The following is an 18,084-nucleotide window of genomic DNA, read 5'->3' as shown; positions in this document are numbered from 1 at the left end:
TTTCCTGGCCTTTTTGCCAAAATAGTGTGACCCCAGTGTGTTACTACGGAAACGCAGCATATCAAAACAAGCACCCCATTTCTCGCGCTGTGTCTCCATGACGCGCCTTTATTTCTTCCATATGAACACTGTATGGCACACCAAATGGCTTTGCTAACACATTGCACCTAAAACATGGACATCAGTACCACACACAAACTCCTATACGCCACTACCACACCCTATTCCACTTAACCGCCAAGCCTGGGAAAATAATATACAAAAGAAATCACAAATTACCCCTACAATCACTTGCAATAGATACCCTGCTTTCATTGTTTTTGCAAAGCTTTTTAAAGTCAATGGCTAGAGAATAAATTATAACCGAGAAGCCGTTCAGCTGGGGGAAAAACTCAGACTAATCAAGAGAATAGAGGATTTCTCTCTTAATCAAGTGTGTGTGTGTGTGTGTGTGTGTGTGCGCGCGCCCGTGCGCGAGTCTGTGTGTGCCCTCATTTGAACCTGTGTGTGTGCCCAGACATATCTCCAGCCTCGCACATTCCCTCCCATCTTGGGTACCAGCACTGCAATCCCTACACACAGCCTCCCTCACTCCTGTGGTGTACATGGACTGGCCAGGTCTCTCTCACTCCTGTGGTGTACATGGACTGGCACAGCCTCCCTCCTGTGGTGTACATGGACTGGCACAGCCTCCCTCACTCCTGTGGTGTACATGGACTGGCCAAGTCTCTCTCACTCCTGTGGTGTACATGGACTGGCACAGCCTCCCTCCTGTGGTGTACATGGACTGGCACAGCCTCCCTCCTGTGGTGTACATGGACTGGCACAGCCTCCCTCACTCCTGTGGTGTACATGGACTGGCCAGGTCTCTCTCACTCATGTGGTGTACATGGACTGGCCAGGTCTCCCTCACTCCTGTGGTGTACATGGACTGGCCAGGTCTCCCTCACTCCTGTGGTGTACATGGACTGGCACAGCCTCCCTCACTCCTGTGGTGTACATGGACTGGCCAGGTCTCTCACTCCTGTGGTGTACATGGACTGGCACAGCCTCCCTCACTCATGTGGTGTACATGGACTGGCACAGCCTCCCTCCTGTGGTGTACATGGACTGGCACAGCCTCCCTCCTGTGGTGTACATGGACTGGCACAGCCTCCCTCCTGTGGTGTACATGGACTGGCCAGGTCTCTCTCACTCCTGTATTGTACATGGACTGGCACAGTCTCCCTCACTCCTGTGGTGTACATGGACTGGCACAGTCTCCCTCACTCCTGTGGTGTACATGGACTGGCACAGCCTCCCTCACTCCTGTGGTGTACATGGACTGGCACAGCCTCCCTCCTGTGGTGTACATGGACTGGCACAGCCTCCCTCCTGTGGTGTACATGGACTGGCCAGGTCTCTCTCACTCCTGTGGTGTACATGGACTGGCACAGCCTCCCTCACTCCTGTGGTGTACATGGACTGGCACAGCCTCCCTCACTCCTGTGGTGTACATGGACTGGCACAGCCTCCCTCCTGTGGTGTACATGGACTGGCACAGCCTCCCTCCTGTGGTGTACATGGACTGGCACAGCCTCCCTCCTGTGGTGTACATGGACTGGCACAGCCTCCCTCACTCCTGTGGTGTACATGGACTGGCCAGGTCTCTCTCACTCATGTGGTGTACATGGACTGGCCAGGTCTCCCTCACTCCTGTGGTGTACATGGACTGGCCAGGTCTCCCTCACTCCTGTGGTGTACATGGACTGGCACAACCTCCCTCCTGTGGTGTACATGGACTGGCCAGGTCTCTCACTCCTGTGGTGTACATGGACTGGCCAGGTGTCTCTCACTCCTGTGGTGTACATGGACTGGCACAGCCTCCCTCACTCCTGTGGTGTACATGGACTGGCACAGCCTCCCTCCTGTGGTGTACATGGACTGGCACAGCCTCCCTCACTCCTGTGGTGTACATGGACTGCCGCAGGTCTGCAAAACCCAACACGTTCTCATTCATTTGTATTCTGAACTGCTCTCTGTATATCCCTTTGACATTTGTTTGGCAGGCCAGACTAGACAGGATGCTGTCAACACTGCAAAAAAAAAACATCCCTCGACAAGTCATTTAGTGTCATATTTAAATTTCAGAATCTTGTTTAAAGTGAAAGTGAGATTTTTGCAACTTGTTTTAAGAAACATGATTGAATAGTCACTAACTGACTAGATTACACGGACGTTTTTTGCTGTCGACACTTTCTCCTTCCTACAGCAGAAGAAGCCCTGGGAGTGAAAACAAGCCATTTCCCGGTCAATGAGTTCACAGGGGCGGACGTCTCCGTAGATGCTTCTGCAGGAGGGGCGGGCGGGTTTGGAGGAGGGGGGGGGGGGGGTGCTTAAAAGTCTTGCAACCAAAGACAGAAGAGGGAGAGAGAGATCTGGCAGCAGCACTGGGCATTGTGAACAGGGGAAGGTCAGCCCCCCTCCTGCCTGCTACTGCATCAAGGCGATGTACTGCATCAGCAGACTCCCATCATCAATACTGCCAGTCCAGACCACAGTGGCACGGTGATAACGGGGGAACTCTGTGATCATGCATTTCGGTAGCTTGTTGTTTCTATAATCTGTAATCATCAAGGGACAAAGAAAGATGAGGTAATTTCACATCAGAGCTACAGAGGCTTATTGGCATCAGTGAGTGACCCGTGTCCCTGATCTGATGCAAACAAGGTCAACCATCCTCAAGCAGCTTTGTCCCTATAATCAGAGGCCGCATCATATTCCATGTTGTATCAGCAGCTCCTGACAATGATGTCATTCACTGGGGAGTCAAATAAAAATCGAGACGTGCGCCTTGGCTGCAACAGTTTGCATGGAGCCTCTGTGCCTGCATGCTGCAGTCATGATAGTATGACAAGCAGGTCAGATGTTCGCACACACACACACATTGAGGTCATGAGGAGTTGCATTCTTGGCAATGAGCCCAAAGCTGCGAGCTGTAGGTAAACTATAAAAGGACACATAACAAAAAAACACACACACACACACACACACACACACACACACACACAAAGATTTGGCGATGAGCTGGGATTTTTCTCTGCAGATCATATAGTGAACTGAACTGAGACAGCCAAGAATATCCTCAGTGCTTGATGCCTTGGAGCATGTGCATGTGGAAACATGCAATGCTCTCTAAATCAGGATGAGTTAAATGTGGATTAATGCAGATTTCATATAGCTTTAATTAAATTCTGACTAGTCTGTGCAGTCCAGGATTCACTACAGCCCATGCCATGTGTGGGCATTTGGTTGTGGCTTGTGTTTTTGACCCACTTTAGGCTAACTACGTGTTGTGTGTCTTTAGCCTTAGTTCCCTTTGACCTTGCTTGTGATGCACTTGCACTGCCCAAGCAAGCCGGGATATGTGCTGATGTCCTGGTTTATGATTGGGTCAGCACTGATCTCCTGTTTAGCAGTTGGATCAGTGTCGTCTCTGCTGAAAACAGCCCTCCTTAAAGGGACACTCCACCGAAAAATAATCCTGATTTATTTTTGCAGTTAATCTCACACATATCCCAAAACTGTAAACCGTTTTGCAGTCATTAATTTAGTTTGACAGTTATTGAGAGTTGATTTGATTTAAGTTGCAGTGATGTCATTCATGCACAAATGACCTCACTGGTCCACAACTTAACCTAACTTAACCTCAAATCAACTCTCAATAACTGTCAAACTAAATGAATTCCTGCCAAACTGTTTACAGTTTTGGGATATGTGTGAGATTATCTGCAAAATAAATCAGCATTGTTATCGGTGGAGTGTCCCTTTAAGCTCTTGCACAAGGCGGTGGTCTGTCATTGCTATCTCCCCATAGCATATAACATTGGCCAAAATGCATAGCGACTATATCAAGTGTTCAAGACAGCTGGCTGAGCATGTCAGGACCAACGTGTTTGTACACACAGCAGCATGGAGGGACAAACAATCAGCCTGTAGTGGTGGGGAGTTAAACGCCGTTTACCCACCTCTTTGAAATGAGGCAGAGAGCTGACTCACCTATTCTCACTCAGATCAACTATATCAATCAATGAGGGGAAACAAGGTGCACGGGTAAACTACCCACATTGGATAATTTACATATAGCCTATACCTCTTACCACACCCCCGCTATACATCCCAATGGAGTAGGCTAAATGGAATTTAAATCAAACATCATGCAAGGTGTTTTTTTTATATATATATATTTTCAGCCAGTCAATTCACTAAAGCCTCAGATGTAGCAGAGTACATATTACATTTCCAGTCTTGAGAGCATCGGTTCTGAATGCTGAATGATGGGAATATCTATTTCTTCAAACACATTTCTGGGTAGCCTACTTTCTAATATTTCTATTGGGTACAATACAATGATAATATTTCCATTTTCGGATTATGTGCACTGATATCTGGTTCCTATAGTCATTTATTTTTTGGGTGCACTTGTCTTTTTTTCTTTTTCTTTTTTACTAAATGCAACTGTAATCTTAATTAGGCTAGCCTACATATTTTTTTCTGTAACTGTAAGGGATTGCAGTTGCAGTTTTTGTATCCTGATTACAGTAACCGGATTACATGTGGGCTAGTTGAGCTACTTCCCAATCCTGCAGCACAAACGGTATTTTTACTGTGTAGCCAGTTACATTGCAGTTAATCTCACTAGTGCAGTTGTGATTGACAGTTAAATGGCAAGAAAAAAAAGAATCAAATAGGATATAGAGACGGGACAAGCAGCGTCCCAGGCAGCCAAATTGCGCAGTAGGCTATAGAAACAAGAGTCCTATCATGTCTTGAAGTTCAAGTTGAGCTGTCATCTGTTTAACTTCACCTTGAGCTCTCAACATAATAGGCTATATAGAGCTGTGTCGGCGGGGCAGCACTGCTTGTTCTATCTTGATCTGAACTACTAACCAAGTCTTAAGAGATCAAAATTCAATCCCGTTCTGAGAGAGAAAAAAAGGAGAAATGACGTTATTTGAATATGTGCCCAAAATCCTTAATGAATAACTTAGGACGAGTAGGAGGCAAATGCTGCCCCAGCTGTTTCCTGTTGAAAATGTCTGTGTAATGTAGATAAATGTGAGGGATTTTCTCTCTAAATCCGTCTCCTGTTCGCTAAATCTCACTTCTCCAAAACGAGCCTGCGCAATGGAACAAAGTCGGAATATTGAGATGTGACATTGCCCGCATCTCATCCTCTTTCTCCCCGTTTTTAATGACTTCAAACAAGTTCATTTTCGCCGGGCTTTGTCGTGCGGAGACCCGTGGGGATGTCTAGCGCTCCTTCCTCTCAGTGGCATTTATGTGATGTCTTCAAGGTAATTTACCTGATTTCCTTTGACACTATAATATTATCTCCTTGGCTCTTCACTTGCTCACTATTGCACAGAGAGCATGAGCATCCTTAGTTTACAATTAAGCAATAAAGTCAATTATTTAGCCTATAGCTTGTTTAGAGTTTTTGCTGAGTAGCCTATAAGTGTAGGCTATAATGTGTAGCCTATTTAATATTGTTTTAACATCTCATTCAGTTAGTTTGTGCATGGCTGTGCTGAATGCTTTGATTTTTCTCCATAGAAATTAGGCTGACCTGTCCCCTAATTTACTCTTTTCTCTTCTCTTTTCTTTATACAATCTTGACATGTGTCGTGCATGACTTTCAACTGGATGAACGGGGTTTCCATCCTCGGAGCCTGTGTGGGCTCTTTTTCACCAGAAAGCCCTGCAACTCCAGGTTGCTGAGTCTGCATGAGGCGCTAAATCTAAACCTGAGCCCGGGGTTAAGAGGGGAGACGGGAGCTTTAAGAGCGTCGAACAGGAGTAGCCTAGTTCGGGGCGTACGGTGCGGTCGGCACTGTGATGTAGATGGATCGTGTCCTGTGTTTATTCTCTTTATTATGTATATTTGGCCCGCCGAGCTTCCTCTGCTGGGTTTGGCTGGAGAGCCGTTTTCCATCTCACATTTTGGATAGGCGCAGATCCTCTGGCTCCTCATATAGCCCATGCTACTCCTTTTTTTGGACTTCGAGGCACCTTTTGCTTTTAGCTCAAAAATGTGCTCTCGCGTATAACGCGCTGACAGTGAGTGGTTTCTGGCGCAGGTAAAACTTTGAGCCTCATTAATGCGCATTCACGGTAGGTTTTAATGGGGGGGGGGCATGCTTTTATGTATTAGTCTGGAACGTTGTTAACTTATTGGAGCGCACGCACGACGAGTCGAGTGGCGACATGAAAAGGTGAAAAGTGTGTTTTCAGTCTGAACGCGCGCACACATCCCTGCGCTGCGCACCGCTCCGAAGTCCGGAGCATCCCGGCTTGGAGCATATCACCGGAGGTTTGGATCTAACATATCCATACCCTGTAAAGTCACAATCTGCGAACACGCTTTTATTTCTCGTTATTCTGGTACACTAGAAGTTAGAGACGCGGACTTGTGGCTGAAATGCCGCTGATTCGAACCCCCTCTTCAGCTCGGGGCATTTGGGGGTGTGGAAGGCGATTACGCTCCCCGCTCCCCCATGGCCATTGGCCACTGTGGGGGAGCCCTTGAGCAAGGCTTTTAACCCACAACTGCTTTATGTGGCTCAGTGGCTGTATGGACAGCTCCCAAGTGTGAATGTGCTTAAGTTGTGAATGACTTTCCCTATGATGATGACGATGCTCAATCAGCACCACCGGTGAGGATGTTAAAGCTGACTATTTTATTGCCATTCTTCTAACCTTGCCCGTATTTCGCTCAACAGCCATCTAAGCCCAATTTTTTTTAAGTTAATTTGACCTAATCTTATAGGCCTGTTTGATTACAATGTTGCACATAATACACACTTCTTTAAATAGCTATCGTATAGGCCTATGCGCATGTTTAAGTTAACTTTATACCTACCCTTATGTAGCCTACATTAGGCTTTGATTAATGTTACACAGATGTTTACACACTTCTTCATTGTTATATATTCGTAACTCTACTTACATTTTAGTTAGTTTTTACTTTACACTTGCTTTGGCAATGTAAATGTAGGCTATGTTTCTCATCCCAATAAAGCCCGTTTGAATTTAATTGACTGGTGTGTGTGTGTCTCTCTCTCTCTCTCTTTCTCTATCTCTCTCTCTCTCACTCTCTCTCTCGGTGCGCAGTGTGCGATGTGCTGTATCTCCTGTGGCCACACCCTCTCACTTCTGCTGTGCATCCTCTCCCTGACTCCGACACCGGCAACAGGGGCGGGGCCAGAGACCCTGTGCGGGGCGGAGCTGGTCGACACACTGCAGTTTGTGTGTGGAGACAGAGGCTTTTATTTCAGTAAGTGCACCTTTTGATTTATTCATAACGCTTGGCCTGTAGGCCCTATCTGTCACACAGCTCTAATGCACCAGCTCATAAATAAGAAAGCAGCCGGGGTCACATCTTGTCTTGACTGTCTGTCTCCTGCATGAATGTTATTCCTCTGCCCTTCCTTCATTCACCCTCCACTCAAGGACCCCTCATTTAGTCCACATAGAGCACAGACCCCCACTTGATGAAGTTTTGTCTCTTGAACCCAAATCGGAGAATATTTCTGTAGTGTAGGTATAGATAACAGAGTAATTATATCATCAAAACAGTCATTCTTCTACATTCTCTAATTGTGTTAACTTCTTGTAAATTAAATAATGCAGAATTTAACAATTATTTGCTGGGGAGCCCCCTGGAACCCCCTCAAGTACCCCTTGTGGTCCCCGGGTCCCACGTTGAGAACCCTTGTTCTAGGCTAGATCTTTTCTTGTCAGAGAAGAAGAGTAATGTCAATCCCTGCACAGTTTTCTTAATTCCTGACTGAACTGATGCCCAGGTTCTGAACAAGCTCTGTGCACATTCAGGTTACATAAGACCTGGATGGATCAGTATGTTAAGTAACTTTAGAACACGGCTCTCTTGAATACTCGATTCTGATTGGTCAATCAACAAGATTCACCGGTCATTATTTCTCGACAACCGACCGCTGCTCTGCCACACCTGGATTAATCAGTTGATAAGAGCCTTTTGTCAGCAGACACTACTAATTAGGCCAACCAGTTGCAGCTGTGGTGTCTTGTGTGCCAATTACGAATGAAACCGCTTTGTCGTTGAAAACGCTATTAAAAAATCTATTTGAATAATTATTTTTGTCAGATTATTGAATGATTTAGTTGTAGGCCGTGTTCTAAGCGGGATAATGTATAGTGAGGCGGTGATTACTGGGAAATAATGACCTTCAGGTGAATCATTAAGCCCTCCGCTGCGCGTCGGGCTCAATCATTCACCTGTCGGTCATTATTTCCCCCGTAATCACCGCCTCACTATACATTATCCCGTACATATATAATAGCTCTACACGGCCAGGCTACATAAGATATGGATGGATGTTAAGTAACTATCTAGTAAGTATCTAGTAATAGCATCGATTCTACGCTATTTATTGTTCATGGCAAATCACAGCTCTGCCCATGAGGATAGGGCTTTAAGTGGAGTTTGGCTGACTGAAAGGGGAAGGTGAGAAAGTAAAGTTGCAGTGATATTTTATTAGTAAGTACTAGGGATCTCGCTCGTACACGCGCTCGATTCCTATAGGCTCGCCCATCCTACAGCTCATCGAGCTGGCCATGCAGCTTGTCGAGCTGGCCCTGCAGTTCGCAGCTTGGCCGCTGCGCGGTCTTGCAGCTCGGCTGCTGTGTGGCCAATGAGACCAGCATCACTGATGTGTGAGATTTATGACATCACTGATGATGTCACAGTGGGATTTATGACATCACTGATGATGTCACAGTGGGATTTATGACATCACTGATGATGTCACAGTGGGATTTATGACATCACTGATGATGTCACAGTGGGATTTATTTCAATAGAAGGTTTGTGTGCACATCCAACCTTTTGTTAGGCCAGGTGCGTACAGAAGCACAATGTAGAAAAAATAGAAATACCCGCACACTGGAGCAGCTCCAATATATTTAATTAGACAGCTACTGCAAGCTTTCGACCCACACTTTTGCCTGATGAAGACCCCTGTGTTGGGTCGGTGAAGACCCCTGTGTGGGTCTGATGAAGACCCCTGTGTTGGGTCGATGAAGACCCCTGTGTGGGTCGAAAGCTTGCAGTAGCTGTCTAATTAAATATTGGAGCTGCTCCAGTGTGCGGGTATTTCTATTTTTTCTACAGTGGGATTCATGACATCACAGTGGGACAGACAGACAGAGAAACAGACAGAGCCCTAGCTCCCATTTATATACTGATTATTGCGAACAAGATTTTAGGGTGGTTATGGGATTTATGACATACTGTATGACTGATTATGTCATGTCTATGACATCACTGATGATGTCACAATGTTCTGCCCTGTTAACACATTCACTGCCAGCCATTTTTTTTTTACTGTAGGTAGGTTCTGCCAGAGGGTTTTTTTGAGGATTCTGGCTCATCTTTCAAGACCCGAGGATTCTTTTCTGCTAAGATTTTGTGAACACACAATATCTCAAAAGAACTAATAGAATGTGTGCTTTCTCTGTCTAAAAGAGTTAGTTTGTAGAGTTAGTAGTTATGTAAGCATTAGCAGTTGAATACAGCATGGTTTCAGCGTCAGAAAAATTATTCTGAGATAAACGGCTTTTTGTGAAATTCGATAGAACAGTCACTTTAACCATTCATTTTTGGCATCAGTAAGACGTCAGACATCTAAACAATAGTTTTGAACAGTAATTTCCTCCATAACAGCAGGAAACCCCCCTCTGCTTCCAACTCCTCCCTCCGTGGGCGTTCTTCTTGGCTGCAGCGGCCGTGTCACAAGCTTGTCACCAGTCTCACTGCTTTGCTGCTGCTGTGCCTGTCTGCGCGGCCGCTCTTTGAGGAAGTCTGGATGGACTCGCTCGCTTCTTGGAGTTTTGGTTGAGAGCTTTGATGAAGCTTTTGCGATTCTGGTCATATTTATGCTGCGTGTTTCAAAGTGTGTTCCACCCGTAATCTATTATGCAAATTTGCAATCCCGCACTGTCAGCAATCAGCGCGAAAACCGCCAATCCATTTTCATGAGAATGGCTTCGTCACACTGCTTTTTGCTTGCCTTCCTCTAGTCAGGAAAGCACTGTCGCCACTTAGTGGGTCGGTGGAATGGGTTGTACACGTTGTACACGTCCAATACTTATATAAGAGATGTAAAAGGGTTAGATGCACATCCCACGGTCAAAAAAAAAAAAATCATTTTTTTGACGTATTAACACATTCACTGCCAGACGTTTTTTTTTTTACTGTAGTTAGCTTCTGCCAGAGGGGTTTTTTGAGGATTCTGGCTCATCTTTCAAGACCCGAGGATTCTTTTCTGCTAAGATTTTGTGAACACACAATATCTCAAAAGAACTACGGTAATAGAATGTGTGCTTTCTCTGTCTAAAAGAGTTAGTTTGTAGAGTTAGTAGTTATGTAAGCATTAGCAGTTGAATACAGCATGGTTTCAGCGTCAGAAAAATTATTCAGAGATAAACGGCTTTTTGTGAAATTCGATAGAACAGTCACTTTAACCATTCATTTTTGGCATCAGTAAGACGTCAGACATCTAAACAATAGTTTTGAACAGTAATTTCCTCCATAACAGCAGGAAACCCCCCTCTGCTTCCAACTCCTCCCTCCGTGGGCGTTCTTCTTGGCTGCAGTGGCCGTCACAAGCTTGTCACCAGTCTCACTGCTTTGCTGCTGCTGCTGCCTGTCTGCGCGGCCGCTGTTTGAGGAAGTCTGGATGGACTCGCTCGCTTCTTGGAGTTTTGGTTGAGAGCTTTGATGAAGCTTTTGCGATTCTGGTCATATTTATGCTGCGTGTTTCAAAGTGTGTTCCACCTGTAATCTATTATGCAAATTTGCAATCCCGCATCGCCAGCAATCAGCGCGAAAACGAAAGCGTTTTCCCCCATCCATTTTCATGAGAATGGCTGCTTTTTGCTTGCCTTCCTCTAGTCAGGAGAGCACTGTCGCCACTTAGTGGGTCGGTGGAATGGGTTGTAAACGTTCGGTGGCTCCAATAATTATATAAGAGATGTAAAAGGGTTAGATGCACATCCCACGGTCAAAAAAAAAAAAATCATTTTTTTGACGTATTAATACGTCATTGGCAGTCAACCGTTGGATTATTTTTGACGGATTAATACGTCATTGGCAGTGAACGTGTTAATACATCATTGGCAGTCAACCGTTGGATTTTTTTTGACGGATTAATACGTCATTGGCAGTGAACGTGTTAATAATTGCTTGAGTGACATCACTGATGACAACACAATTGCTCAAGCACATCACTGATGACATCATCAAGTCCTGATGATGTCACAATGGCTCTGTGCAATGGCTCTCTGCAATTAATCGGCAACTAATAGGCCCTAATTACCTAATTACCTCCATTAGGTCACCTGCAGGGGTGCTCTTTACACTTCCTGAAAGATTCCACCTGATTGCACGTAAAATTGCATAGCTGTGGCCGAACACAATTCTGCTCACACACACACACACACACACACACACACACACACACACACACACACACACACACACACACACACACACACACACACACACACACACACACACACACACACACACACACACACACAGAGAGAGATAGACACTTCACATTCTTATTACTAGTGGACCCGTGGGAGTTGGACCCCCCCATGGGAGTTGGACCCCCCCAGTCTGCCCCCCCTCCCCATGGAAGTTGGACCCCCCCCCCCCTCACAGGGAGACCCACCCAGGCTGCTCAGCCAGGAAGGATGACATCACTGATGACATCACAGAGGCTCACAGAGAGACCCTACTCATTCTTAGTAGAGGACCCGTGGGAGTTGGACACCCCCTCCCCCCCCCCATGGGAGTTGGCAGCAGCACACAATATACAAACGATAAACATCAAACAAAAAAATACATACAGGCACATTGTTACGATGATGATGATGATGATGATGATGATGATGATGATGATGATGATGATGATGATTATTCCACCACCAGAGTAGGGAAAGCTATGCAAAGAAAACCCTCCACCAAGAATCCAGGATTTAATCTTGTATTTTCCATTGAGGGTGAAGCCAGCCCAGCCCGACAGCAAAGCATATTATACAGTATGGAGCTACAGAGCTTAGGTGCAATGTTCTGCCAAGCAGCCAGTGTTCATCAAGACATGTGCCCCACTCCTTCTGTCAGAGAGGAGCAGCACAGCTATCCATTAGTGCTGTACAGCTGCTCCTCTAGCTTTCTACAAAGAGTTTAGAAACCACTTCAACAGTAGCGGCTGGTGCATTTTTGTCCAGGGAGGGCTATACCAAATATAGGCCTGGACAATGGGGTTGAAATCAATATGATAATCATAAGGATTATTCTCAATATCAATATCATATGTTTCACGTATGCAAAATCAGTGTTCATCTCATTGAACTGAATGGTGATCTCAAACAAACCTTACATTTTCATAATATTCCTGCCATTTGCTTGTCATCATCAATTTAGACAGCAGAAATGTCACTATTAAAATAACTTCATATCATCACGATGATTCTACTGAAAGACAACAAACAATAATAGGCTATTGAATTATCATCCACTCCAGCCCTAAATCAAGCAAGTAGTAATGGACGTTAGCCTACTAGTAGCCTGCCTTCTGAATGGGCAACAGATTAGTAGGCATATAAATCACGGAGCAGATTACAGAAATAGACAGTAACCTGGTCAGCAGCCCTCTGATCTCTACATCAAACTTCCCTTTAGCATCCATATTTACTTGAAAAGCACATAGCATAAACACTTTGGAAGAACGACTTGCCACAGCATGTGAATGAGTTACATTACATTACCTATGAGGAAAGCACGTTCATGCATACAAATAGAGTCCTGAAGAATGCATTGCCGTCGTTCTACCTGGCCCCACCTCCACCTGGTCGCTAGATACCAGCGCCCCGAATCCCCGAATCCCTTTGTTTTGAGAGCGAACAGCGCATGTGCAATTTACACAGATCCTGGCTTAGCACTGGTGGAAGCCGGAAGTGCCCGGACGGCGTCCGTGGCAGAAAGTAGTTGACCCAAAATAGTACACATGTAGATCATTATGAATCTGCATATTTATTGCAGATTATATAGGCTACTCACTAGCAAATATTCACCTCGCTCATAAAAAAAATATATATATAGGCTATATATATATATATATACGTTTTATTTCCCCCTCATTCATGTGCGTAGGTGGGGCGGGGCCCTGGCGCCCTCTAGTGGCCGGCCGCCACTGCACTTCAATGAAGCCAATTTTCACCAAGTGCTCTGCAGGAGGAGCCTTGTATCTCTAAAGAGTCAGTTTTTTGTTTTGTTTTTTTACAATAATTAATGACCCCTGTATGTGTGACTTACATTTGACATTGCAATCCATTATTAATAGCTAGGCTCAGTCCTAAGGTCATGAAACATTTTCCACATGTGGCAGGTAGACATTGTCATCTGCCAATTACAACTCAAAAAAGAACAAGGAAAATGGAGATACCAGATTTCTGTGGGAAATCAGCGACATATCAGTGCATTCCCAGTTTTGTCCCTGTTCAAATAATTGATTGCTTTAGGCCAGTACTGAACCGAGAGTGCTTAGATGCACCTTCTGATGCACTTGGACACATGATGAGTGATGCAACCTCGGGGGCCTGTCTTTGAATCCAAGTCTCAGCACAGCAGGGGACTGCTGCAGTATTGGCCAGATCCAGCCTCCACTCGTGCAAAGCTAAAGCCAGTACAAGCACAAAGTGGTGGGTTGATCACCTCGGTTGTATAAAAAAATGGCTACAACATACTTTCATACATTCATCATCATCAACAACATACAGCACACTCTCTCATTCTCTCATCATTCATCATTAAGTCATCTGAAACGTAGGAATCTATCATCTGAAACTCATGAATCTAATTTGTGAGTATGTTTTACCCTCACTATTTGGAATGTATCAACTTTCTTAAGAGTTGAAGAGTTGATTGTGTTTCTTCATTTCATCATAGAACTTGAGAACTACTGGGCCGTAGACACTGAGGACATGAGAATGGGGACACACCATCAGCAAGAGAACAGACCACCACGCTAAATGTCCTTTCAAAAGTTTAATTATTTATCTGGGTCCGCAAAAATAAATAGTTTGTCTTGGATCTAAGCTTTTCTCGTGTGCTCGCTGCTGGTGAGTCTGGGCACACCCTCAGCGTCCCAGGCAGGAATTGAACCCAGGACCTTCTTGCTGTGAGACGACGGCACTACCACTGTGCCACCGTGCCCCTGTTTTATTGTTATCTTGACCTACATGCCAGCTGAGTTGGGATTGACTCTCCTATTAACACGTTGCTTCTGACTGGCTATGCTGACATGCTCGATGCGAGTGTTCCATCAAATCTGATTGGTGGAGCTGACTACAGGTTCTTGGCAGGAGCAAGCAGTTGAATGGCTGCAAGCTAACAGAAGTCATGACAACATTAGCTTCAGGCAAGGCAATTGATCCATAGCCATCCATTGCCCACTAACAACAGCACGTCTGGCCGGAGTGTGGCTGCTGCAATGATTTCTGGGAATTTGAACTGCTCTCCTAGTCTTCGACCCCATTTACACCTGGTATTAAAATGTGCTCTGTATCTGGATAAGTTATCTGGATAAGGAAAAACGCATCGTGATCAGAATGTGATCAGATCTGCCTGACCACATCTGCAGGTAGTCTGGTTCACATTTTGTTCGGATCATCTTAGGTAGATTAAACGCAATCCATACAACATGCTCGCATCCCAAAGATAGGAGATGTGATTTGTCATGTTACTCCAGATGAATGTACAGAGATAGGAAGAAACCAAGACGGTTCACTCATTAAGGCCTAAACATGGTCGTCCGTCAGAGCCTCGCCCCACCCTCCCCGTAGGACGGCGGGTGGAGCGCCGTCCTGCAGGGAGGGGGCGCCGTCGGCTGACGGGGGCTGCTCGAAAATGTGACTCAGCGCCGACGATACGTGCGTGACGTCAGCTGCACGAGAGTTGTGACTGGCCGTTGCCTTGGCTCATCGTCGTAAAGTCGCCTTTCAAAGCATAACGTTAGATTATAACGAACTAGTTGTGTGGCTTAGTCTTCCCAAATGTTGAGGGTCATTTTTTGTAGAATTTAATACATAGAATTGGGAACGTTACATTCAATTTCATTCAGACTGCCTGGCACACAATTTCCGCCATTTTCACACAGAGCTTCCAGGAGGAGGGAGGGCGTAGTAGCGTCCGAGCATGTAGAGCTAGCTGGCGCCGCCAGACGGCGAAACGGCTCCAATTCGAGGCGGAAGGACGACCATGTTTAGGCCTTTAGCTACTGCCTCCATCAGTGGTGGTAAAAAAAAGGGTAATTTATTATCCGGATAACTTATTTGGATACAGATCGCATTTTAACGCCAGGTGTAAATGGGGTCTAACACTGTTCTGGGTAGCTCAATTTATCCCACCTTGACAAATCAACGGCCTGTCTTGCGATAGTAGAAGGTTTTGCTGTTGGTGATGCTTCTACAGATCGGTGCTCCCTTCTTTGCCCCAGGCCCGGTATCAGAAGTTTGGCGGGAAAGTTATTGGAAAGCTCCCTCACTGTTGGAGAGTGCCGCAAGTCCCGCTCATCCACATGCTGCCGGCCCCACCCACATGCTGCTGGCCCCACCCACATGCTGCTGGCCCCACCCACATGCTGCTGGCCCCACCCGCATGCTGCTGGCCCCACCCACATGCTGCTGGCCCCACCCGCATGCTGCTGGCCCCACCCGCATGCTGCTGGCCCCACCCACATGCTGCTGGCCCCACCCGCATGCTGCTGGCCCCACCCGCATGCTGCTGGCCCCACCCGCATGCTGCTGGCCCCACCCACATGCTGCTGGCCCCACCCACATGCTGCTGGCCCCACCCGCATGCTGCTGGCCCCACCCGCATGCTGCTGGCCCCGCATGCTGCTGGCCCCACCCACATGCTGCTGGCCCCACCCACATGCTGCTGGCCCCACCCACATGCTGCTGGCCCCACCCGCATGCTGCTGGCCCCACCCGCATGCTGCTGGCCCCACCCGCATGCTGCTGGCCCCACCCGCATGCTGCTGGCCCCACCCGCATGCTGCTGGCCCCACCCGCATGCTGCTGGCCCCACCCACATGCTGCTGGCCCCACCCACATGCTGCTGGCCCCACCCAAAATGCTGGCCCCACCCGCATGCTGCTGGCCCCACCCGCATGCTGCTGGCCCCACCCGCATGCTGCTGGCCCCACCCGCATGCTGCTGGCCCCACCCGCATGCTGCTGGCCCCACCCGCATGCTGCTGGCCCCACCCACATGCTGCTGGCCCCACCCACATGCTGCTGGCCCCACCCCCATGCTGCCGGCCCCACCCGCATGCTGCCGGCCCCACCCACATGCTGCCGGCCCCACCCACATGCTGCTGGCCCCACCCACATGCTGCTGGCCCCACCCACATGCTGTGATGCAGCCATGACCCCCTCGTGTGCGTCTTGTGTCTTCCGCTTCCTCACAGTTGTCGCTCCGGCTCTTGGATTCCCAGTAAACCAACACTTCTCCTATACAAGTGACCATGTCCTCCTCATTCAGCTTCTTCTGTCTGTACAAAGTCATACTCTCAGGCTTCATGGTGGGCCTAGCCACTGGCTAATAGATAGTGAGACTTCATAGGCTAGCAGGACTATGCCATGCCAGTAAATCCAGACCTTACATTTCTCTAGTCATCTTGATTTGTTCATAGCCATCGAGCCACGGTCATCGCTCCTCACTGATCACCTGGTAGACACCATCCTTCATTGTGCATTCCAAGCTCTTTCCCACTCTTTATAGATGAGATGGCCATTATAGACATTGATTTTGGTTGATCACTTCATTCAAAGCCACTCTGCTAGGCCATCTTCAGGTCTTCAGGAGTTTGGAGGTTTTGTGAATTGGGTATAATGGCCTCAGACATCATTTTAAAGTCAACATTCTGTTAAACGGGTAAAAGTTTGATGAGGTGCGAGGGTGTCAAGAGATTGGATGATGGTGATGATGTGTTAGCTACTGATAGCGGAATTTGGTTACGTTCTTACGAATGTTTCTTGCAGCACAGTATATAGAATGTTTCTCGCAGCACAGTATATAGAATGTTTCTCGCAGCACAGTATATAGAATGTTTCTTGCAGCACAGTATATAGAATGTTTCTTGCAGCACAGTATATAGAATGTTTCTCGCAGCACAGTATATAGAATGTTTCTTGCAGCACAGTATATAGAATGTTTCTTGCAGCACAGTATATAGAATGTTTCTCGCAGCACAGTATATAGAATGTTTCTTGCAGCACAGTATATAGAATGTTTCTTGCAGCACAGTATATAGAATGTTTCTTGCAGCACAGTATATAGAATGTTTCTCGCAGCACAGTATATAGAATGTTTCTTGCAGCACAGTATATAGAATGTTTCTTGCAGCACAGTATATAGAATGTTTCTTGCAGCACAGTATATAGAATGTTTCTTGCAGCACAGTATATAGAATGTTTCTCGCAGCACAGTATATAGAATGTTTCTCGCAGCACAGTATATAGAATGTTTCTTGCAGCACAGTATATAGAATGTTTCTTGCAGCACAGTATATAGAATGTTTCTCGCAGCACAGTATATAGAATGTTTCTCGCAGCACAGTATATAGAATGTTTCTTGCAGCACAGTATATAGAATGTTTCTCGCAGCACAGTATATAGAATGTTTCTTGCAGCACAGTATATAGAATGTTTCTCGCAGCACAGTATATAGAATGTTTCTTGCAGCACAGTATATAGAATGTTTCTTGCAGCACAGTATATAGAATGTTTCTCGCAGCACAGTATATAGAATGTTTCTTGCAGCACAGTATATAGAATGTTTCTCGCAGCACAGTATATAGAATGTTTCTCGCAGCACAGTATATAGAATGTTTCTCGCAGCACAGTATATAGAATGTTTCTTGCAGCACAGTATATAGAATGTTTCTCGCAGCACAGTATATAGAATGTTTCTCGCAGCACAGTATATAGAATG

The 18,084-nt window shown here is 46.4% G+C and overlaps 1 protein-coding gene across 2 annotated transcripts in view; it reads left to right on the top strand.

Moving 5' to 3' along the window:
• Positions 1-5,283: 5,283 nt before the first annotated feature.
• Positions 5,284-18,084, top strand: part of igf1 (insulin-like growth factor 1) — a 32,060-nt gene continuing 19,259 nt past the window's right edge. For both annotated transcript variants that reach the window (XM_083655266.1, XM_083655265.1), the window contains exons 1-2: positions 5,284-5,336; positions 7,153-7,315. In XM_083655266.1, coding sequence (XP_083511392.1) covers positions 5,289-5,336; positions 7,153-7,315 — 211 coding nt within the window. In that variant the 5' untranslated portion in view covers positions 5,284-5,288. The remainder of the gene's footprint in view (positions 5,337-7,152; positions 7,316-18,084) is intronic.

Source organism: Poromitra crassiceps, assembly GCF_964638095.1.
Source record: "Poromitra crassiceps genome assembly, chromosome: 2".
NCBI lineage: Eukaryota > Metazoa > Chordata > Actinopteri > Beryciformes > Melamphaidae > Poromitra > Poromitra crassiceps.
Note: the sequence above shows the minus strand (reverse complement) of the source record. Positions and strands in the feature narration are given on the sequence as shown.